The sequence below is a fragment of the Mustela nigripes genome, chromosome 12, assembly GCF_022355385.1.
Source record: "Mustela nigripes isolate SB6536 chromosome 12, MUSNIG.SB6536, whole genome shotgun sequence".
In the NCBI taxonomy this organism is placed as follows: Eukaryota; Metazoa; Chordata; class Mammalia; order Carnivora; family Mustelidae; genus Mustela; species Mustela nigripes.
Window position 1 is genome coordinate 51,606,293 of NC_081568.1, and position 24,366 is coordinate 51,630,658.

General features: G+C 35.1%; 1 protein-coding gene across 2 annotated transcripts in view; it reads left to right on the forward strand.

Annotated features, from left to right (window-relative positions):
- Nucleotides 1–24,366, forward strand: part of GABRA1 (gamma-aminobutyric acid type A receptor subunit alpha1) — a 57,821-nt gene that overhangs the window by 9,023 nt on the left and 24,432 nt on the right. For both annotated transcript variants that reach the window (XM_059417304.1, XM_059417305.1), the window contains exons 4-6: nt 11,045–11,112; nt 18,064–18,284; nt 20,539–20,621. In XM_059417304.1, coding sequence (XP_059273287.1) covers nt 11,045–11,112; nt 18,064–18,284; nt 20,539–20,621 — 372 coding nt within the window. The remainder of the gene's footprint in view (nt 1–11,044; nt 11,113–18,063; nt 18,285–20,538; nt 20,622–24,366) is intronic.

Here is a 24,366-nt window from a genome sequence, read left to right on the forward strand (position 1 = left end):
ATTCCAGTAGATCTCCATTGCAGAAATGTACCTTTCTTATTTTTGTTGTTACAAGATCCATTTTCTTTTTTATCTATCTATTTTCATAGATGAAAAGCCCATGTAGAGCAAATACTTGAAATATTATTATTAGTTTATAAGAGGGTAAAAGTTTCCTTTCAATTGCTTCATCATCACCACTGAGTTAATCTTCTCTTATGAGAGAAATGGACCCACTCTCTTCTCTATTATGACAAAAGTCTGTTTTTGTTTTTGTTTTTGTTTTTGTTTTTTTAAGAATAATGTTATGCAGAAGGCAGGGATATTTTTTTCTGAATGTTCTCAGAAGGTATAGAAATATGATAAGCTGAGACTCGAAACTAATGGAAGAAACTCTTTATGTGCAAATTCATCATGACCTGTTTTTCAGAAAAACATACTGCCACCCGAAGGCATAGCAATACTCTTTGGAGATATACATCCTGGGTCCAATAACTAAGAAACAAAATATATTAACTTGGTTCATCTAGTTGATAGAAACCAGTTTGCAGATTGTCTACCTTTTCAGAGCCCAGAGAGCAATCCTGAGAAGGTGAAAATGCAAGGGTAACGTAAAGAGAGCTATCTGGGAAGGGACTTTTTTTTCTTTTTTTCTTTTTTTCTTTTTCCTTTTTCTTTTTCATTTTCTTTTTTCTTTTCTTTCTTTCTCTCTTTCTTTCTAGATAGGAGAGGTGAAAAGGAATACAATGTGTGGAATTCTAATGATGTAATGTCCTCTATTCAAGAACAAAGGAGAACAATAATTTGGCCATGTTCATATTTTAAATACAAAGTTAATGAAGGAACCTTGAAATAGACTTGAATTTAAATAATCAGTAGCCAGAAAATACAAATCAAAATTGTCAGAAGTTGTGGAATTCATTCTCATTTAAAAGTCTCTTTTTTTGAGGGCAGGGTGTCGAGGGCTACTTCTCCCTTGCAACCAGGAACTAAAGAATGTTTTTGAAAGGCTTTTGCCTAAAGCCTGGTCAGTACAGAGGAATAAAATGGTAGGAGGAGGGGAAAAGGTAAAAGCCAGAAAGAGGCAAGATGGGAAAGAGCAGGTTAGTGAAGAACAGAGAAGGAAAGGGGGCATTGAAGATAAGGAGAGGGAAGTGAGAGGGATAGAGAATGTGAATGGAGAGCAACACAAAGAAACTGGTAAAGGAGAGGATCTGTGTTCTAAAGATGAGTAGACTCAGGTGTTCCTTGATTAATCAAGATTCCTCTTCTCATTTTAAATCAGGACCAAACCAAGCACATTCTGAAACAATTCATCTTCTGAAGGCTTCTCCTCATGAACTGAATTTTCTTGAACTTCCTAAAAAGTTAAATGATACAGCCCCTGCACTGCAACACCTAACTTACATTTTGGCCACCATCACATTGGTTCCCCCTGCGCTCTAGGTGGGGGCAAAAACAGCCTATAAACACAGATCCCAAATTTAATTCTGAAGGGAGGTTTCAGGTTTTTAAGGATAAGTAATTCCTTTCCAGTGACATCTTACCCTTTCCTTTTGCCCAGCTTTATGTACACGCTACATTTTTTTTTTTTTTAAGCATTTAATCAATGATATGACACAATCCCAGGGTGAATCGGGTTGATATGTACAGTTTATTGTCTGGAACATACCACCAAGCTGAGGGGTTACTGTCCCTCCTGTTCATAGGCTTCTTCTTAAACATCTTTCTTCTATAAACAATTTTATTTCATTCCTTGGAAAACTGATTAGGGTAAAACCATTTTTAAATAGAAATCAACCAGAGTAGTGTCAAAGGAATGAGATCTTGGTTGAGCCACATTTTCAAGGGACTACAGAACATTTCACTTGCTCTCTCCCTGCTAATGATAGTTTCTGGAAATATTTTTCTAAATTTCTAAATATTGCCTTAGGTTTAATCTCAGTTATTAATATATAGGATGATGGATGCCTCTCAAAGATTGTATCATCAAACCATAAAGATGAAGATGGTAAAGTTAAGAGAGTGAATGCATAATCATCATGTGACAAACCCAGGGGATGAGCGGAAAAGTAAATCAGTAAATGAGTAGATAGAAATGTAGGTAGATAATGGACTTTATTTATCCCTACCATACCCTTAACAGATATTTAGTTAAGATTTTCTTCTTTTTCCTGTAAGTCATACAGAGTTAGGATTTTTATTTATTTGTGTCATTTTTTACTCAAATGTATCAGTTAGATGAATAATTGTAAGGAGTATAATTGGGGTTTTCTCTCTAGTTATTTTAGCACTAACTAATGTTCAAAAAACAATCATACTTCAAAGCAGACTTTCTCCTTATCTTCCTAATTTTCCCAATTTGGGATTTGTAGCTCAATGATTGCAAGAGATCTTAGCGTTAAGATGTAAACATCTCCAGCTAAGCAGGGTGACTGGGTTGGATATGCATACAGTTGGCAAAGTGGTGTTGACTCCTGGGGGATCTTTGGTTATGGGTTTTTGGTCTTTTGGTTTTTGGGGTTTTTTTTTTTTACATCAAAAGAAGTAAAGGTGGAAAATTAATCACTCTGGATAAAAGCAGATTAACTTTTGGGAAGTTTTTTGTGGCTTTGTAAAGTTTAGGTGACTAGGGGCTAGAGAAAGAAGCATAATTTAATTCTTTTTCAAAATTCAACTTTGTTCTATCTCAGGATTCCAACGCATCCAATATTCATGTAATTTTTAAAATTATTAATTTATAATTTATATAGTTATCCTATCATTATTATTATTATTCTTTGTATCCTGTGTGATTCTGAGATCAGAGACAACCATTTTATTCATGTTCAACTGAATTTTACACATACATTTTATATTTCTATTAAACAGCCAGAATTTCAAAAATTAAGAGGATGAGATATTAAGAGGACAATGTGATGGCTTTTGACAGAATGAAAAGATTCTAAATTAATAACAACATCCAAAAATTTAAAAGATTAGATTCATCTAATATTTTTTGTTGGTGAAAGTGGTGTTATATTTCCTTTACCAGATCATGGCTTTAGTATTACCTTTTGAAATGTGACTCTGGAATCCTTCATTCTGAATTTGCTGTAGCCTTATCTGGTGCATTTAATGTGAGCTGTGGAGCAGATACTCAGACTCTGGCATAATGTAATCCATTTTCACAGAAATATTATATCTAGACATTCCCAAATTCAGTTGAAGTTTTGAGAAAAAGCAGTTACTAAAAACCCAAGAGGAACTGTTAAAATGAACAGAGAGCACCTTTTAACCTTCACTGGCTGGGATCTCTAGTCAGCTCCTAAAGCCAGCTTGTCTAATGAATCCAAGCTAGATACCCAAAGGAATGTTGTAGCATGTTTAGAAACTTTCTACTCTCATCGTTTTCTTTGTGTATAAATCATCGACAGATCAGTGCCAAGAATTTCCTGAATTAAAATGTAGCCACTGAGGCTATGCTCAAGTTATAAAGTCCAAATTATTAGTAACAGCTGCAGTTTATTTTCTGTGCAATTACTTTTGAACTTTTTATAGTTGTCATTTCCCATCTTGATTCTAGAAACAATGTAGAATATTTTTTAAAAAGTTTTCTGTTGGTGATTTTTTTTTTCCGGGTGAAATCTCAATTCCTTACTTGAAAAATAATGTTGTAGTGTTTCTGAGATGGGAAACTCTGCCATTTTGGAAAACTTAAGAGAAGACACAGTCCTAAATAGATCCCATATTCCTCCAAAGATTGCTATAGTGTTCGTCTTATGTAACTAAAATGCTGTGATGGGAACAGGAAGTATGATGCCTCAAAGCTTTTACAGGTTATACATTTTTTTAAAAGATTTTATTTATTTATTTGACAGAGAGCAAGATCACAAGTGGGCAGAGAGGCAGACAGAGAGAGATGGGGAAGCAGGCTCTCCGCTGAGCAGAGAGCTCAATGTGGGGCTTGACCCCAAGACCTGGAGATCATGACCCAAGCCAAAGGCAGATGCCTAACCAACTGAGCCATCAGGTGCCCCAGTTATATAATTTTGATCAAGACTTACATAGACCAAAAGAAACCCATTCTTCCAACACAGCCAACTCTCTACAGGTTACCCCCTCTCAATAGAAATTGCCTATAACATAAGGAGGGAAGGAGGGAAATTCTCAATGGAAATGAGATTCATCTCTGCCATAGTAAACTTGCCCTTTTTTCCCCCCGGAAGATGTTTGTATCATTTGAGTACTTAGAATCTGAAAACACAAAAGGATCAGGGATTGGTTAGTTACCTCGAAATGTGGGTTTCTACCCCATATCCAGATTTAGTAGCTGAACACAGCCACAATTAAGTAGCTCTACATATCAGCTAGAGAAAGTTGCCAATTATTTTAAAGAATTTAGGGAACAGAAATGAAGGACATGGAGCAAAAATGTTGCCCCAGGTAGATTGGCAGGGAGCTGAAACGTTGTCCAATCCAGGAGTACACACTGACGGTTATGTAGGGAGCCCAGAACATTTTCAATTTCCAAACAGGACCATTTCCAAGTGGGATTTTAAGATATACTTTATTATGATGACTAATGTTAGTCCATTTAGTCTCCATACAGTGACTGCTTCTGTGAATTAACAGATAGAAAATAACATAAAGGAGACAATAAACCCCCTTCATAAACTGTAAGTCTACAGAATAGGGCCTAGTGAATATTACTCTGAGTTCCTCAGTAGACAGCATTTCCAGTGAAAATATGGCCAATACCATATTAAATAAATTGTTGTGATAGGCATTCTTAATAAAAACACCATCTTTAATTCTTCATTGTTGATTCCCTATTCCATTTTTTATGACACTCTTAGAACGCATTATTCACACAGCATCAGCTATCTTCTTAAATCACCAGTAACATCATTTCACTTCATTACCCAAAGGCTCTTTATTGCATTAGAATAAAGGTCAGCTGCTTAGTGAAATGCAGAAAGCTCTTTAGGTGTGGTCCCACTCCCACCACAGTGTCCTCTTGTACCATGATCACTGACATAACCAGGCTCCAGATGTATTATCAGACTTTCTGTTTCTTTTTTTAAGATTTTATTTATTTGAGAGAGAGGCAGAGCACAAATGAGTGAAGGGATAGAGGGAGAAACAGGCTTTCTACTGAACAGGGAGACCAATACAGGGCTCAATCCCAGGACCCTGGAATTATGACCTGAGCCAAAGGAAGATGCTTATCTGACTGAGCCACCCAGGTGCCCCCGGGCTTTTTGTGTCTTAAATATCACACATTTGCTCTCACCTCAGATCTTGTTCTTTCTTCTCCTCCTTTAATAATCTTTCTCTTTCTGCTCCTCCCTGAATTTTTTTCATCATTGAGGTCTCAGTTCAAAGTTATCTCTTCAAAAGACACCCTTTCAGAGTACTTACAGTGATCCGAAATGAATTTGTATAATTCGTGTATGTGTTTGGATATAATTATATATGTAATTATATCTGTCACCTTCCTGTCATCTACTACCAATTCGTGCATCTAATCTATCATCTATTTATCTTTCCTATTTATGTTTCTAACCTATCTAAAATAGGTTTTCCCCAAGACTGTAAGATGTGCTACAGAATAGGAACATTTGCACTTTTGTTCACCAACCCAGTATTATTACTTAGAACAGTGCCTGTGTGGCGTATAGAAAATGCTCAGTAAACATTTGTTGGTTAAACTAATATACTCAACAAATGTATTTCACAGTGTTTTTAGCATCTAATCTTATTCCGCCCTTACTCTAGCGTGATGTACTCAACTGTGCAGGTGTTATTTCTTCACTGAAAAGGGGAAGAAACAGGCTCAGAAAGATTAAAGGCTTGTACCTAAAATCACACAGCTTGTTCTCCAGGAGAATCAGAGTTAAAATCTGAGTGTTTTGACTTTTAATCGAGTGTGCTTACTACTTACTATACTATACTGCTTTTCTCATTTCTGCCTCAAGCACTAATCATCTTTTTTAATTATCACTTCAAAACATCTGTTATTTCAATACTTATCAGCAGGATATCAACATTGTAAGAAATCTCTGTTAAAAACAGATTTACTACTGTCTAACAGCTATAGAGTATATAACACAGTATGTGTATGTGTTTGTATATATAGATATACATTGTGTGTATATAAATAACAAATATACACAAATCATATATATAAAGCTTTTATATATGTATATAAAGTATATGTTTGAAGGATATCTTCTTTAAAGACTGATTTTAATTGGTTTATTTATCATCAAAAATTTTGCTGACATTGATGTACTATTTTAAGGTATCCCAAATTACTATAATAATAATCACCAAAATTATAATTTCATTTTACAGAACTATTCCATGATTATCCCTATGACAGTCTAACATGTATATAAATTTATACAAATTTTAAAGACTGTTGATTTTTTTTATAATGGACAGGGAAGGATTACTGTGAAGAAAATACTTTAAAAATTATTTGCTAATTAATCTGCTCTTTGAACATTTCCTCCAACTGGGTTATTTTAATTGTTTCCATTTTCAGACAATTTCCTAGTTTCATAAGGGGTTCATTGATGTTTACATTTGAATAACAGTAAAATCACTCTAGCTAAACTTCATTAGAAGTTCCTGACTCATGTTGTATGGTCTTAAATAAAATATTTTAGAACATTAAAGTATCTTCACTTTTCCTCATGTGATTTGTAGAAAGGCCTTGAGTACTTTCTAGGTATTTCTAATAACACGAGAGTTCAGTGCTGAATCAATAAAGTCTGGTATTAGAGCATAAAATTTGGATTTTAATGTTCTAATGTTCCTTCAATAATAAATAATTCCTTAAATAATAAATAACTTCCTAAAGTTATATATCTATATATTTCTCCCCTTAATGGGGATTTGTGGGAATTTCAAGTTGGAAAGGAGGGGGAAAAGATGACTAAATCTTCCCAGAATTGGAAAAAAGAAGATTCCTCAACAATTCTCTGAGATATAAGCCCAGGCACATACATATGAGCATATCTTCCATTTAAGCCTGATCCTAGACCTAAATGGGTCTGGATTTCAAATCATCATTTCTTTACTGAAAAGGCAAGTTAACTTTTTATAATTTGACTAAAGTACATTCATAACGGTCCTCTATCTTGAACCTTTGCACTCTGAATTATAAATCTTCTGTCTAAAGAATGACTTCATGTATCACTAAGGAAATAGCCTGTGAGTTGTAAGGAAAAACATACTTTTGGTCAAAGGAACCTATTTCTTGTCACTGAAATGTACTCAACTGAATTAGAATGTGGTTTAAGGATAATCATTTGAATAGGGGGAAAATAAAGGAGGAAAGGAATACATCAAGATATTAGCAGTAGATGTATGTGAATGAAGATAATCTAAGGGGGTTAATTTTCTTCATATTTTTCTTTTTGAAATTTCTGAACATACTTTCAAGTTAAAAAAAGATTTAAATAAACAACATGATAAATAACATTAGCCTTATGTTTACCCAAGGCTTTTGTAACATTTTAGAGTAACATTCCCAGATAAGTTTGGGAAATACAGGGATAAAAAAGGTTGATGACATGTATTTAAAACATGATTTCTTAAAGACATTGACATGCTAATTTTCATGATGAATCTTCCAGAGACATACATAATAAGCAGAGTTTTTCAGCAGTGGAAACTGGCCACTCACAAACAGCTGATGACAAATCAAAGAAAACCGTTTGGGTATGTGGCAAGGAAAATATGTTAGAGGGAAAAATACAGAAAGTGTTGTTTCCTTTCTTTAATTACCGTATCCCAAGTTCCAGATGGTTTCCCGGATGTCGTAGCACCATCGTGCTTTCTCTTCTGGTGCATCACCCACCTCTTACATTTAGTAGTTGAGTGTCCCTGCACTCCTCCCAACCCCCACCAGGCAGTCTGCAGTTTGGAAATTTTGCTACCTTAACCTTAGTGTTTGTCAATATGTTTGGAGGGAAAACAGGATGAACAGAGAGCACAAATCAGAAACTCTTTAAGGATATCTGTATGATTAGAGTGCATAGTGAGAAGGTCATCTGGACTCAGGTGAGGGCTCTCAGTCAGGGTGCATGCCTTGGAATATTACAGTGGTGATGTTTGGAAGGTATCAGAGGGAGAGAACTAGTAGAAAATAAGGTCAAGCACTTGAAGATGATGAACTGGTATGGTAAAGATACTTAGGGGCAAGGATAGATAAAGGATTAAAGAAATAGATTTTTAAAGTGTGATTATAGCCATTTGTGTGAACTGCTTTGCATTTATTCCTAATCCTTCTATATGGCACACTAACAATTATGTTTGGCAATTAATGTGTATGAACTTAACCATGTTTTACATTCCATTTTATTGGTACAGTAATCTTTATAAATAGGCTTTTTGGTCTTTATAATTTGTTAGTTATATGGCAACATCATTTACTAACAATTTAAAAACAGCAGAGGGAAATAGCCCATATATTTGGCAAGTGGATATCTCATTTCTTTAGAGCGCTTTATCATGCTAGATAAAACAGATTGGTTGCTCCTAAAACATCTGCTGAGCCAATTTTTGTAAAGCTAGCTACCTTGGAGAGTTACCTTGAAGTATAAAAATTATGCCCTCCCTACATGCAAGAAATAGATAATGGTGATAAAGGAGTTCAGGAAAGCTGTCCCAAACTGCAAAGCACTTGCAAGTATGCTGATAGGGATTCATACATATTTCCCAAATGAACATGCATTTAATAGTAGATCCCTACCACAAAAATAAAAAAGGAAGAATGAACATAATTTTAATTCTGTAGATGTTACCCAGATCTGTAAGATATTCACCATAAGTCTTACAGTTTATATAAACTCAACCTTAGAAACAAAATTAGGTTGAATCAACCACTCAGAAAAATAAATAAAATAACAAGAGGATCCAACTCTTTGAAGATTTTTGTAAAAAGAAAATATAAATATTAATTCTCCTTGATCACATAATATAGGGTACTTTTAAAAGAAATAAATTAATCTATATAAGTAACAAGAAATAAAATTATTACCAATAAGGAGCATACCTGGGATACTAGTAATTAGGAAGAAAATGTGCCCAATTCTCTATTACCTGATATCTTTCTTTTTGTACTATTTTCATGGCAATAAGTGCATTTTTTTTTCATATCAAAGGCTCCTTTGCTTAAACTAGAAAGGAAAATGCTGAAAAAGAAAGGACAATAATGAGCTCAGTTAATAAAATAAATTCCAGCTTTTGGGAATAGATAACATGCATTTTCTTTTTATTATTGTTTTAATTGAAAGTCAGTCCTGGTATTCTAATAAAGTGTGAGCTCTAGATGGAGTCTTAAGAAATAACAGATGTTTAAACTAAGAAAAAGAGTTAATTGAGTAAAGAATACATATGGAAAGAGGGTGCAGGAGAGAAAAAGAGATGGAAGCACTGGGCAAATGCAGACAGAAAGAGGATGGAAACAGCCCGAACAGGCCAGTGGTTACTCCAGCTAAGACATTGCTGATGGCTGTTCCTTTCAAGCTCTTTAGTTGCTGTAGAAGGTTAACACTGACTTTGGAAGGAAGTGAGTTCTAAAGTTTTTTTTTTAAGTTTTCTTTATTTATTTGACAGAGATCACAAGTAGGCAGAGAGGCAGGCAGAGAGAGAGGGGAAAGCAGGCTCCCTGCTGAGCAGAGAGCCCATGTAGGGCTGGATCCCAGGACCCTGGGATCATGACATGAGGGAAGGCAGAGGCTTAAGCCATTGAGCCACCCAGGTGCCCTAGGAAGTGAGTTCTAAAAACACAGCTCTGTTTTTTTTGTCTCAAACTATATCCTCCATTTTCAAGTTTTTTAAAGAGTAAATCTCAGATAATTCTTACGTCAGGGGGCCCATTTAAACATTTTGGAGCCAATGAAATTGTTAGGCAGAAAAAAGGAAGAAAAGAAAGAAAGGGGGGAAGGGAAAGGAGCCAAAAAATATTATATTGGTTATTGGAGGGATTATCTCTACCTCCCAAGTTATATTCTCATTTGTGGTACACATTTTGTACAGTATACAACATGACCTTCTTGAGAGAAATTTATACTGAAAGTATTAACTGTTTACAAGTGAATTGCTGAGAGATAAAATTCTTGATTTTCAGAAGAATTCATTACTGCTTATATTGGATCACCTTTTTAATGTCCTACCTCAGAGATATAAATGTCCTGATAAATAAAATGAATTGCTTAAGATACTGGACCATTATTTCTCAGAGCTACAGTTTAAAATTACAAAGCCATATTTTTCACTCTCACCTCTAAACAAATTGTGTCCTTTTATGAAAGCAGCATTTTTCTATCATTTTTTTTGGGGGGGTGGCTGAATTTCCTTGAAAATGCCTGTGTTGAGTTGTCACCAGACTATAATGAATATGTTTTATTGGTTGATATATATGCCTCAGAGACTAATAAAATAAAATTGCATTGAACTTGAAATGGAATCTACTAAACGAACTTTTTCCGTGCCATAATATATTCTTCTTGTCCTCAAAATTGCAAGTATTGATATAGGTTGTCAGTTTTTCCTGGGGAGTAATTTGGATGATCCAGTTATGATTTAATGCCAGAAAGCATCATTTACAAAACATGCCCTTGAGCCCTTAAGGAGTTAATAAAGCTTGCTACAGTATACTGTATACTTCCCAGAAGTATCTGAAATAGCTAAAGGATCTGGTGAGCTCTGTAAGAGTATTTAAGCTTAAATGACACCCATATGCCAACATGTTTTTTTATTACAATGTGAAATGGCTTGGTATCATTAGGAAAATGTGCCCATTCTTGAGGAATTTGTTAAGCAGCAGCTGACTTTTCCATAAAGTCTGCCTCCCAAAGTGGCATATTTAGGCTTCATTCTCTATTGAAAAATATTAACTGTGAAATTTCGTGTGTAAGCAGTAAATTATCAGGACTACACAGTGGACCAATTTTAGAAATAGCTAATCAAAGCCAATAAATTTCCCATTTGGGTATGAGTATGTGGTAGTGAGATCTAATAAAGACTGTTGATAGACATTCACTGTCCCAATTTCCTGCTTCATCAGAGCGTGTAACTGAAGTGAAGACTGACATCTTCGTCACCAGTTTCGGACCTGTTTCAGACCATGATATGGTAAGTGACACTGCATTTTTGGTTTTCTTGGTGTATTTCATAAGTTTAACTTTTGAAAGGAAAATATAAACCAAGTACTTAGAGAATAACTTGAAATAGCTTAGCTATATCTTTGTGTTTTTCTGTATGCTTATATAATTTATAACATATACTAATATATAATATTTATATCATAGAAAATACCCACTTACTTTCCAGACCAAACCCATTTATGATATCAACCATTGCAGTCTTCTTTTTTTCCATCCCTGAAATGATTGCTTTGACTTGGGTTATGTTCTGTAAGCCAACTAGTGTAATCTGCCTTACATTTTATTTAGGAGGGCATGTTGATTGAAAGATGCTATGTCTCTAGATAGCCAGCATTCTTATACAGTAGCCATGAACATCATGATTTCCGAATTATTCTTGGCTAGAAAGGGGATGTGAGTGTAAAAGCTGAGTGAATAGTTGATCAGAATTAGACAGAGAAATAGTTCAAATAAAACACATTGGTGGGAAATGTTTAGCTTCACTGCAAAAGAAATTCATTAATTATTACCAAGAATAAAAATAAAATTAATGCATACCTGTTCTTTCTTTTCCCAACCTAATAAGTTAACATGAATTTCTCTTCTATCTCATGGGAATTGGTTTAAGAGTAGAACTCTGATGTAATATTTGCATACTCATAATAGCCACACTCCTATGTAATAAAAAAAATCATAAAGAGCCCATGAAGACACACTGTTATGAAATATTTCAAAGATAGACTTATTGAATATTATTTTCAAAATGCCTTTCTATTGATACCATCTTTACATAAAAGTTCTTTGATTTCATAATAGTTCAAGTGATTGAGAATAAAAGTTATAAAAAATATCAGTTAAAACCAGCAATTTTCCAAAGTGTGGAAATTCACAAGTGTACCCACTTTGGCAGCTCTGACAAGTCCTGAAGTAAGGAAACCTGTTTAACTACATTTAATCTAGTGTTTTCCAGTCATATTTGTCTAAACCTTTAATGTGGTAACTGTTGACATTCTGTAGAGCTAATACTCTGTGAGCCAAAAACTGGGAAATGCTGGCTCAGGATAATTAGATAGGTTAGATCTTAACACAGGTTATGAAATGTACCAACTATGCAAATCAGAGTCACTGAGCATAAGAGTGTTAGGTAAGAATATAGATTTCTGAACCAGAATGCTGTCTGGGTTTATATTCCCAACTTCTGTGCTTATAAGTGTGTGTTAAGTTCCTTAACATCTCTTTGCCTCAGTTTCTTCATGTGTAACATGGGAGTGATGATAATACCTCATGGGATTATCATAAATATTAAATGAATTCATACATGCAAGAAATAGAAATATAATAATTAGCACAAGTGTGTATTTATTTCTTTGTCAACGTTTTATAGTGGTTGATCTATAGACCACTTTCTTGAAATACTATTATACACTATTTTTTGCTGAACTCTTCACCCCGAGGACCTCTTGTGATTCCCCCATGTTGGAACTCTGTCTTAAAGCATTATTCTCTTGTGCTACTTTTCTAATTAAGAACATTTAATAGATCCTAGTCAGGTTTAAGGTCAAATTTACCCTCCTCTGCCTGTATTCCGTACAGTTCACAGATGATGTTACCATCCGTCCTCTCTTGTTCCTAATATTGACAATTTACTTCAGTCATTTGCTTAAATATTACTTTCTGTGAGGCCATAGCACTTGGGGGTGAGCTGAACTTGTCTAGGATCCAGGCTGGCTGAATTTACATCTCACCACTGCCAATAGCATGACTTTGGGCAAATCACTAAAGTGCATAAGCCTCAAAGTCTCTACAATGGGTGTATTATTGTAATAGCCTCTCCTTGTAAAATAGTTAGGAATTTTAAATGAGCAATGTAAATAAAGTGTTTATAGATAGTGCTCAATAAACTCTCAGTAAACTAAATAGTTATTACTTTTGCCTCTGAACTCCTTATCATGCTGTGTATCCTTCATAGAAAATTCCCTCTGTTTCCCACCCATCTAAATTCTGCATTTCCACAAAGGCCCAAATCAAGACCCAAAAGCTTAGTGAAAACCTTTTTTTTTTTTTTTTTTTGATTAATCCGATAATGGATGAGGTTTACCTTTCTGTATTCTAGTCAGATTTGTTGACTATAAAATAATAGCTTAGCTTCTGATGTCATTTATAACACTGCTTTGCAAAGTTATTTCTCTTATATAAATGTCTTATTTTCCTAAAGTAATGCCAAAAAATGTAAATATACATTTGCCTCAAATCCCTCAGAGTATCAGCGCATGGTTGCCTCATAGTAAGTGTTGAATTCCTACTTATTTAATGGTAGGTTTAGTTGTCTCTATTGTCTTTACAACAAAGTCTTGTGAGACGCAACAAATAATACCCTCTTTCCTGAGTTCTGAACCTTTTGAGAAATAAGATAATAAGGGATTTGGAAATTGAGAATCATCATCTTCATTACTAATTATTAAGGTCCTGTGGAAGGTGCTTTATATCTGTAGACAAGTGAGTTTCCAGAGAGTAAACATCAGAATCGATCTGATTAACCCACCCAGTCACCTGGTAAGACTTTGGCCTACTCCGTTTGTTAGGGCAGAGACTGTCAGATTTGTTGACTATAAAATAATAGCTTAGCTTCTGATGTCATTTATAACACTGCTTTGCAAAGTTATTTCTCTTATATAAATGTCTTATTTTCCTAAAGTAATGCCAAAAAATGTAAGAGCAGCAAGAAGAGGCTGAGATAGGCAAGATTGATTTCTCCTTCCAGATTTACCCATCAAATGAAATTATTCTTCCCTCTCCCCCTCCCTAAATAAAGGAGTATGAGGGATTGGAGAGCATTCAGAAGTTTTGCACCGGTGAAGCTCTCTTCTCATAAATGGAAACATCAAGAGGGGATGAAGCATTACAAACATCACACACTGATAATGATATTATTCCTCCTCCTCATTATCATTATTATCATTACCATCATCATAATTAAAAATGAATATTCTCTATCGCTGGCATCTTTCATAATGCCTCACAAAGATTAGATGCTCAATACGAGTTGTTACAGGACGGTGCTCAAATAAAGGCATATTTTCTTTTCAAAATATTTGGCATACCTTTGAGTTATTTGCTTAGATTGTCATTTAAGGAAACACTGATTTTTTTTTTTTTTTTGTCTTGGACTAAAGGTGTATGTTGGGGTTTTCGATACACCATTAAGTCTATGACTTATGCATTACTTTTCATAAATGGCCTTTGGTCAAAAATCAGATAGGAAGAAGGAACAGAGTGTCTAAGCCGGTTATACTTCCTGTTGCCTAAAATTTCTGAACAAGATAATGTTTGAATTGTTCCGTCAGAGGACCAAATTACCCAGGTCTACAACTGATATGCTAAGAGGCTACCTGGCCAATTCATTGGAGATTACTCATTTAAACCACATTATGGGTGAATTACAAATAAAGAGCAGTATGACTTAGAGTCTATCAAAATTAGAAGGCCAATGACAAAGCTGTTTTCAAGACAAGAAAAGCTTTGTAGTTTTTAAAGTGATAACTAATAAAATATCTAATAAGGATAACTGTAATAACAATTCAACAGTAATGAATGCTTATAATATGTCAAGCACCATGCTAATAGGTTTATAGATCATATTTCATCTAGTACTCATGATTTTACCTAGGCATTATTATTATCCAGTTTCCAGAGGAGGAAAGTGACCTAGCTAAGTAGCAACTTGAACTCAGGCTGTGTGCCCCTAGAGGTTCCATAGCTCCCAAGGCATCTGACTTCATCTGGAATAGAAAACAAAATTAGGGCAACTCCTTAACTTTATTTTAAAAACCATTAATTGGCAATCAAATGGCACAATCCCAGGGCACTAGGTTCTGACAGAAATATCCAGGCAGCACAGTTGCAGAGCCCTGTTTTCCATAGTGGTGAAAACGTATGAAGTCAAAGCACACACAGATGGTAGTAGATGATGCAAGTGGGAACACTTCAAAACAATATTTATGTAGGAACATAATGGATGTTCTGTCCAGTCTTCAGAGTAAGACTCACATTCTCCAGCAACCTACACTATTGAGCAGGGTAACGTGGAGAGAGACTTGTCACTTGAATGGTGGCAGCTAGAACACTGAACCTTGAGCAGCATCTTTGTCAGAACTTCCTACTTGTTCAGTCTTCTGTAGAGTCTTTTCCTTTGCCTTCATATTTTACTTTACTTGGTTATGACCTCCTCACTTTCCTGAGGTTTCCTATCCTGCTACCAATCCAAACAAAGAGCACTTTTTTCATTCTCAGCGACATTGAAATCTAATATAAATTTGTGTTGATGAGCAAAGAAATGGGGAGACAAATAACTTCTAATGTTTACTGAGAACTTCCTCTGTTTCAGACATTCTTGTAAACTGTTCACTTCCATCATTAACTCACTTCTTACAATAGGCAAGTGAAATCGCTACGGTATGATCCCCACTTTATAGAGTGGAATCTGGAGTATAGAGAATGACCTACAGTCACACATCGGGCAGACAGACAATTTAGTTCTAGTTAAAAAGTTTAGAACTTACATCCATAACCATTATGCTGTGGGTTCTGCCTCTCCTCCCTCATATTCCAGCTTCCTAAAGAAGGAGCTCCGGCCCATCCTGGTCTAGTGCACTGTGTCCCCAAGGGTGAGGTCATGCTGAGAACCTCCTGCTGCTACCATGGCAATGTTGCAAGGGCAGTTCTTAGAAAATGGGACACTAAATTTTTACACTCTTGCTTAGATAGGATCTCATTGTTACCAAGTGTTTTTATTTCACTTTTCATTTCCACTTCCAGCTGAAGGGAACACTTAAATGAAAGCTTATCCAGTTAGTTTTGCAGTGTGTGTGTGTGCATGCTTGTGTGGCCAGTATAGTATTTGGAGGGAGAATATCATATGAATTTGGGAATTTCAGTGTCTGCCATTAGCCAGGTAAGTAAAGCTGGTTGTAAACATGACAAATATGTAAACATGAGGAATTTGGCAAGTTTTGATATAATTTTTGGAATCACTGACTTTGGGATGTATCTTATCAAAGATTTGATAATAAATCTATTTTAAAGTTTTTAAGATATTTAACATTTATTTCATTTCATTTTCAAAAATATCCTTGGAGCAAATGAACAAATCAACTAAATAAAATTTTTGGATTCATAGGAATATGGTCAGTTGGACATCTTGATTTAACAAGTGACTGTTCTTCTACTATTTGACAGGCTCAAGTAGTTCAGTTGGATAGAAAATAGAGCTTATGTGGCTGATTCCTGAGTAATAGAAATGTCCTGACTATCATACCCATATCTCATAAGCCTATCGTGCAGAAAAGAGAACATACAGAGCTCAGGGTAAATCCATCCCTTTGCTTCCTGGCAAGCACTGCTCCTGTGTATCATTTCCCAGTGTTGTCCATAGGTTCCCACCCCATCTCTTTCCTCATGGAAAATACCATTGGATGCCCAACCTACTCCATGAGTTTTCTTTACAGCATCCAAGTTTAAGCAATTTCTCCCTCTGCTAAATTTAAAGATGCTTAACAAATGTTTCCTGGTGAGAAAATTCCCATGTCATGTGACTCAGTGCCTTTTCATGTCACACTTCCAGACACAAGACACTTCCTAAGCAACAAACAAGGTAGTTTGTCTTCCCACAAACATAAACTGACATCATGTTACACTTCCTTGTTGCTGTTTCAGTCAAGATATAGCACTATGCCCGGTCCTCTGTAAACTATCCAATAATTATTAATTACTTGATCAGAAGGTCTTAGCTATACCATATGTGTGGCAGAAGGATAAACCTTTCTTCAGTCTTTACCCAATCTTACTTAAAGCTTGAGGAAAAAAGCAGATAGTTAAATTCATGCAAAATATGCTTAGACACAGACATTTTTTCTGCATGTTCTAAAGATGATATGTATAAGATTTGAAAAAAAAAAAAACAGCTTTCTCTAATACATTAGAGTTTAGGGGATTAAGAAAATGTAGCATGATGTTTTCAAGTTAGTCTTCCTTCCAGTTTGGAGCATGCTAAGATTAATGGAGAATGTGGTAATCTTTATTTCAAACCATTAAGTTCCAAATTTAGTGTCAGTGTAGCAAGTGCTGCAAGGAAGATGGATATTACCCTTTTCAGTTTTAGGAGCTGGTAAGTCACATTGCTTGTTTTCAGATTAGCAGATGTTTGTCTCTGGGTATTGCCATAAGGAATGCTGTGTTTATTCAAATAAATAGATTCCCTGGCTGTGAATGATGATGAGCTTCACACATTTCTCATGTGTCTTCTACACACATATACTCAGATACACACTCACACACACCCTCATATTCTGCTTTTTTTTTTTGCAAAGATTCCCAATTAACAGTGAAACAGATTATTTTCATAATCTTCTTTGTTGTGGAAAATTGAAAGACTATAAACATTATCTGTAAAAAAAAAATTGTTTTTGCTTATCCATAAAAGAGATGGGGATTACCAGGCTAGTATTAGAACCACGAATGATTTGAAATTGACTGTGAGGTTTCAGACTAAGGAAGGACCCCCCAAAATACTGTATGTAAGTAGCTGTCATTATCTAATTTAAACAGTAAGCTCCAGCATGAGTTTTGTTTTTATGTGTACTGTATTCTATTTTTTTGAGTGCTGGTGTGGTAGAGGTATAGGGAGAAGGGCATGATTTTCTTTTCACATACTTGAGGAGATAATTGTGAATTTTTTCTGACCAAGCAATATTTCTGGCATTTTAGATATTTTAAAAAATGATTCACTGGAAACCACTATGTACAGACCACCACAAATTTACTTTTGAAAACGTCACCTAGCTCATATTTTGCCTTTAAAGTTGTAAAAATTATGCATTGTCTGAGTATTTGCATTGCAAAATACAGCTCCCTGAACTCTTTGCCATTTTCCAAAATTATCTAGGAATATACAATAGATGTATTTTTCCGTCAAAGCTGGAAGGATGAAAGATTAAAATTTAAAGGACCGATGACAGTTCTCCGGTTAAATAACCTAATGGCAAGTAAGATTTGGACTCCGGATACCTTTTTTCACAATGGAAAGAAGTCAGTAGCACACAACATGACCATGCCCAACAAACTCCTGAGGATCACAGAGGATGGCACCTTGTTATACACCATGAGGTAAGGGTGACTGTGTTTCTCTCTGTGATTCTTTCTGTACTTCTCTTCCATATATATGTGATCATGAAGCTGATGGGCCATGGTGGAGCCTCTGGTTTCCTCTTTGCCCTCTTTTTTCAACCTTAATAATTATTCCGCTATAAAAAAAAATAAACAGACTGTTTAATGCAGGTATTAAAGCATTAAGTAAAATGATTAGGTAAAGTGGGGGAGGCTTATAATGTATATTAAGTAATATGTCACAAGTATCTCTCCAACTTGCTCTAATTCAATATGAGGAACTTCTATTCCTACTAACCTCATATATTGCTGCCTCCCAATAAGTTCTAGATCATATTTCTAGAAGCAATCTCAAGGTATGTATCCAAAAATGTTTCTACTTAAAAAAGGAGGGGGAAAAAAAAAAAGAACAGTTCAACTATCTTAAAAACTGTAGATTCATGTGGAAGTATGCACTTAGAAGAAGTATCTGAATTTATAGTGTTATTATTAGACTGAGAATATAAATATTCTTAATTTTGCTTACATTGAAGAATATTTACATATATGAAGAACATACGTGTGTGTGTGTGTGTGTGTGTAAAATTCCTGCTTAATAAACATTTCTCCATTTTGAGATTATTGGAAAACCTGGCAGCTAGATATCTTTATTCATTTATGGTTCAATGAAGAAAATATGAAACAAAAAACATTGTGAATACTTTTAAAGAAAAAAATGTTTAAAATATTCCTAATTTGTAAGCAATTAAAAAATGTCCAGAACTCATTCTTAAGGGAAGTAGTTATTTCATACCCAAGTGACTTGTTAGAGTGTTGTTTTTATAGACCTGGACAGTACTTGGTAATTCAGACCGTCCCAAGTGTTCCTCTGGCACAAAAAGGTAATGGAGACAAAATCCTAGACTTGGTGGATTTTGTTTAATGTGGGAATAAAGTGATTCTTGCTTTTGAAGAAAGCTGCCAGAATTTCTATGTTTTTATACAAAATATCCAAATGAAAAAGAAAGGGAAAAAAATGCTTCAAGAGACGCTTTAGATGTTAGACTCAACTAGTAAACATGTAATAGAATTAAAGAATGACAATTTTCTAAAAAAGAGAGAGAGAAAAAAAAATGGAGGATCAGTGGACAGACGTGCTGAGACCTTTTCAGATCATCCAAGTAGGATCTATTTATAACTGAGACTTGAAATATTCTCCTCTTACAAAACACCCTACACTTGTTTTTGAGCCTAAGTTCCATATTTATTCCTCGCAGCTGACAATTTTCTGGGGCAAGATTTGTACCTACTGAAAAGTTGCCCAAATCATACTACCTGGGGAGTGCTGTGTTCTTCGTCAATAACTAGCCTGTTACTGTCCATCTCCTAAACTTTTAAACTCCTAAACCACCTCTGCTAATATGTCATAACTTTCCTTAATATTTTGATTTTAAGATGCAAGTTTGATCATTAATTTATACATTTCATATTTGCGTTAATCAACATTGCAACTTAATGAGTTTACTGACTATAAAGCCATCCCTACCACATTTCTTGAGCTACTTACTAATATGAGTGAATATATTTTATAAGAACCATGTGAGGAATTTGACATAAATTCCCTCATAATTCCACCAAACAAAATCAAGTATATTTCAGTGAAATATATTTTTCAAATGTAAATAGAACTGAAGATAGGGACTAAAGAGAAGCCAAGCAGAGTCCTGGCTTCCATTAGACAGTAAATTTGTATAAAACGAAATGGTGGGAATATAGTGAGATCACCTGCAACTCTCCTTTGCCTATTTCCTTTGTTGGTTTATCCCATTTGTGCTGTTTTAAAGAAGGAGATAGGGAGAGCTGCCCTGAGCAGAGGAGACATCCTCTTCTCTTCCTAGATATCCATGTCTTCTTCTCCACCAAGTCTTTATCCAAGTATTTATTTGCTTACATCTAGTTTTAGTCCTGAGAGATTTTCTGGGTCTGGGTGGATTAAGTAATGAAGCTGGTCCTCGGAAACATAACAAATGCTTGCCCATCATACAAAATCTGATGTCAATGTTTTTCTCAAAACAAAAACAAAATCCAATCGTTGTTGGAAATAATTCCTTTTAGATACTTTGGCTAAGAGCTCAGTATCATGCTGCTGTTGTGCCTGCCTCGCTTGCTTTTCTTAATATATTTGCTATAGTTAATAACATCGAGTCATATTTATCAGTAAGTGCCCAATCTATAGGGCTCTTGTTTATATCCTCTGTTTTCCTCAACTGATAAGGCTGACGGTGAGAGCTGAGTGTCCAATGCATTTGGAGGACTTCCCGATGGATGCACATGCCTGCCCACTAAAATTTGGAAGCTGTGAGTAAATTTTTAATTTTAATTTTTTTTTTATTCTTATGAGAAACCTAAGTATTTCTTTTAAGATTTTTTTTTATTCATTTACTTATCTGAGACAGAGAGCAGGGGGAGGAATAGAGGGAGAGGGACAAACAGATTCCATACTAAGTGCAGAGCCTGATGCGGGGCTCAATCTCACAACCCTGATTTCATGACCTGAGCCAAAAGCAAGAGTAGGATGCTTAACTGACTGAGCCACCTAAGCACCCCTGAGAAACCTAAGTCTTTAAGCAAGAAACCTCCAATTAGTAAAACCTGTTAGAAAACAGATAAAGAAAAAAATGAAGAAAGTTCAGTGATTTGCTGCAAATACTTTCTAGGGGTGCCTGGATGACTTGGTACGTTAAGATTGTCTGCCCTCAGTTCAGGTCATGACCTCCATGTCCTAGGATCAAGCCTTAATCAGGATTCCTGCTCAGTCTTTTTCTCCCCGCTCCCACCCCACATCTCCCTCCTCGTTCTCTCTCTCTCCTTCTCTTTCTCAAATAAATACATAAAAATTTTTAAAAAATACATTTTATAAGTAATAATCTTTAATTTCATTTTTAATGTTATTTCAGGAAGATATTATTATAAGAAAGAGTGGATTTAATTAATTAGGGAAAAAAATCTACTTTTGTTAAAGCTGTATTCATGGAAAAACAAGTGGAGTATGGATGCTTTTACCACATAGATAATAACTCCCTGCCAATAGATGGAGATCACTGTGCTTATTTTGTATCATTGCTGACATTTGTTTGACTTTAAGAATATTGCAAGTTGTTTATCAGATGAAAATATTGGTAGGTGACAGCAGTGGATGATAATTGTTTCTTCATAATGAAGCCTACACCTAACAAATATTGCCTGATGAGAATTTACCCTAATCGTAGCCTTTTGAAAAGTTCTAGATCTGTTTGGATATCCCGTGAAATTTATGTGTATATTAATGCTTTTGAAGGTATCCTAGATACCTTTATGATAACTGTTAAGGCTTCTGCTATTTGAAACTATGCAGGCACACATTAGAGGAGCCAAGAGAACAGAACTCTGCCCAGCAGAGTCAGGTTCTCTTGTCTTCCTCTAGCCTTCTGCTTTTGACTAGTATGCATATGTAAAGGGAGTAAGAAGTAAGAACAATGTATTCCTGGTTTCCTGCAGGAGAGTTACTTTTAGACTGAGTCAGCTCCTGGACTACCTAACCATCTTTCTGTTCCCACTAGACAGACAGTCTAAGCAACTATTTTGGTGAAGATATGATTCATAGAAAAAAAAAAATAGTGGTGGTGTAGGAAGACAGCAAGCAAAGAAAATAGCAAAGGGCCTTCAGGCTCCTAGCAGCTCTAGTCATGGAAAGACAAGTTTATTTATAAATCGAATTCTATACTGAAACCCAAGGACAAACTACTTCAAAAATTGTCAGCCAAACAGGCCTTTGGTGATAACTCCCTCCTCCTCACTCTTTTCCCAATTTAATGTATATTCTATGTTTCAGACTACTATATTTTCTCCTGATTACCACCTCCATTTTTAACAATATTATGTATTATGTGTTACTGGTATGCCAGGCAGTATTTTAAACATTTGTATATGTATCAGCTCATCTAATCCACAAAATCTTATACTTAGGAAGATCATGCGTTATAGGTTGCCTGGGGCAGTACTTACTTTTGCCTTATATCCTGGTATAACTACTAGTAGTGCCCCCTTTTACCTTCAGAAATACCTTGTTTTGAACAACAAATTACTTGTTTAGTGTACTAGTCAGGAATGCTTTCAAGCCGTGAGTATAGCTAGCTGAAAAAGAAGAGGGGTTTATATTTTTATATAAGATGAATGGTGGTAAGTGATTGTTGGTTGATTGTTGTTTTGTCAGCATCTTAAAAATGATGATGTGTTAAGATGCCCTTAGATGTTCTTCCTGATCACAAAATGGTTGCTGCAACTCCAGCCATTGCATCTGCTTTCAAAATAAAGAATAGTGGACAAAGAAGAAAGAACGGACACCTGTATTGAAGAGATAAAAGCTTTCCCTAAAATCCTAGCAGACATTTATGTGTATCTCATTAACCAAAGATGTGTCTCATTGCCAATGCTGACTACAAATGAGGCTGGGAAGAAATATTCTTAACTAAGCACATTGTTAGCCTGAAGAAAATAGGAGGTATTTTAGGAAGGAGGAAATGGATAGCAAGTAGAAAACACATAATGTCTCATGTAAGAAAACTGAAGTTAAATAAAAATCTGCTTTCTACCTCAGAGCCTTTATACATGCTCTTTTCTCTACTTGGGTTACTCTTCCCTTGGTTCTTTATGTAAGTGGCTTCTTTTATTTTTCACTTCTCAGCATAAATGTCATCTTCTGGGGCTTCCCTAATGACCTTATCTAAATTTACATACAGTCCCACCCATCTTCTTGATTATAATACATGTTTAATTTACATGTGTTATAGCAATAATTATTAGTTTTATTTATTGGTTGACATTTTTATTGTCTGGAGACTGTAAAACTCCCATGAAAGCACAACCTATTTTATTCAGCATTTCCTAGTACAGAGCCTAATATGATGTAGACACACAAAAAATATTTATTGAATAGATGAAAATTATAGTAATCGGGTTTTAAATGCCCCTTTAATGTTTAAGTCTCAGAGAAGATTGCTTCAGAAAAGGGTTTAAGACCTGTGGGTAATTAAACAGAGAAGATTTGAAATTGGAAAATAAGCATCTGAGCTCAGTGGGAGAGTGCCATGACTAATTACCATCACCTGCCATTGACTTGAGAAGGAGTGGTGGTTGATTTATTGTATAGTTAGTTCTCTGTCCTGGCCTAATTAGCATACTTCTGAAATGAAGAAACTGAGGCAAAAGTGGGCTAAAAATGCATTGACCCAGTTTTTGAAGCAAACATCTTGCCAGAATCACACAGAAGAAAATAATCAAGAGATAAGCTAGAAGATTTTGTAATAATTTAGTAGAATACTATGTAATAAATGTTAATGAAGCAAAATCATCCATATGTTGATAGGAACTAACCTCTGAAAAGCAGATGTTTTCCACTTTCCATTACCACTTCCATTCGACCCTGATTGTCAGTGCTATATCACTCTTTTTGCTTATTGGGGATAAAGCCATCTTCCTAAGGCCATATAACCAGAAGACAATGTGCATGATTTAGTTGACATCTTTTAACAGCTTTTGAGGAAAATACAAAGAAGGCTTTGATTCTAAATGAAGAGATTCAGATGATATTCTGACAATAAGATCTAGGCAAGTGCTAGATCTAGTTATGGACTCAATAAATGATGGTTTCCTGGCTGATTATCAAGCATAGTGCCTTGTAAATAAGGAGAGAGGGATAAGTAGAAATTTAAACAAATTCTGAATAATAAAAAACTTTGGAAATTATTTAGTGCGCCTGCTTCATACACATGAAAAGACAAAGGCCTGTAAAAGTGAAGAGATAGTGTCTATAGCAGATGCTCTTCTTCCTTTTTTTTTTTAATTTTTTATTTATTATAAACATATATTTTTATACCCAGGGGTACAGGTCTATGAATCGCCAGGTTTACACACTTCACAGCACTCACTCTTCTGATACCAAGTCTATGCTCCCAGTGTTGTAGCACCGCAGAGTTCTTTCACAAGCCCAAAGTTTTTTGTCTTCTTTTTAAAATTTTTCTGAGGTAATCTGCTAATTTTTTTTAAATCTGAGCTCAACATTTTG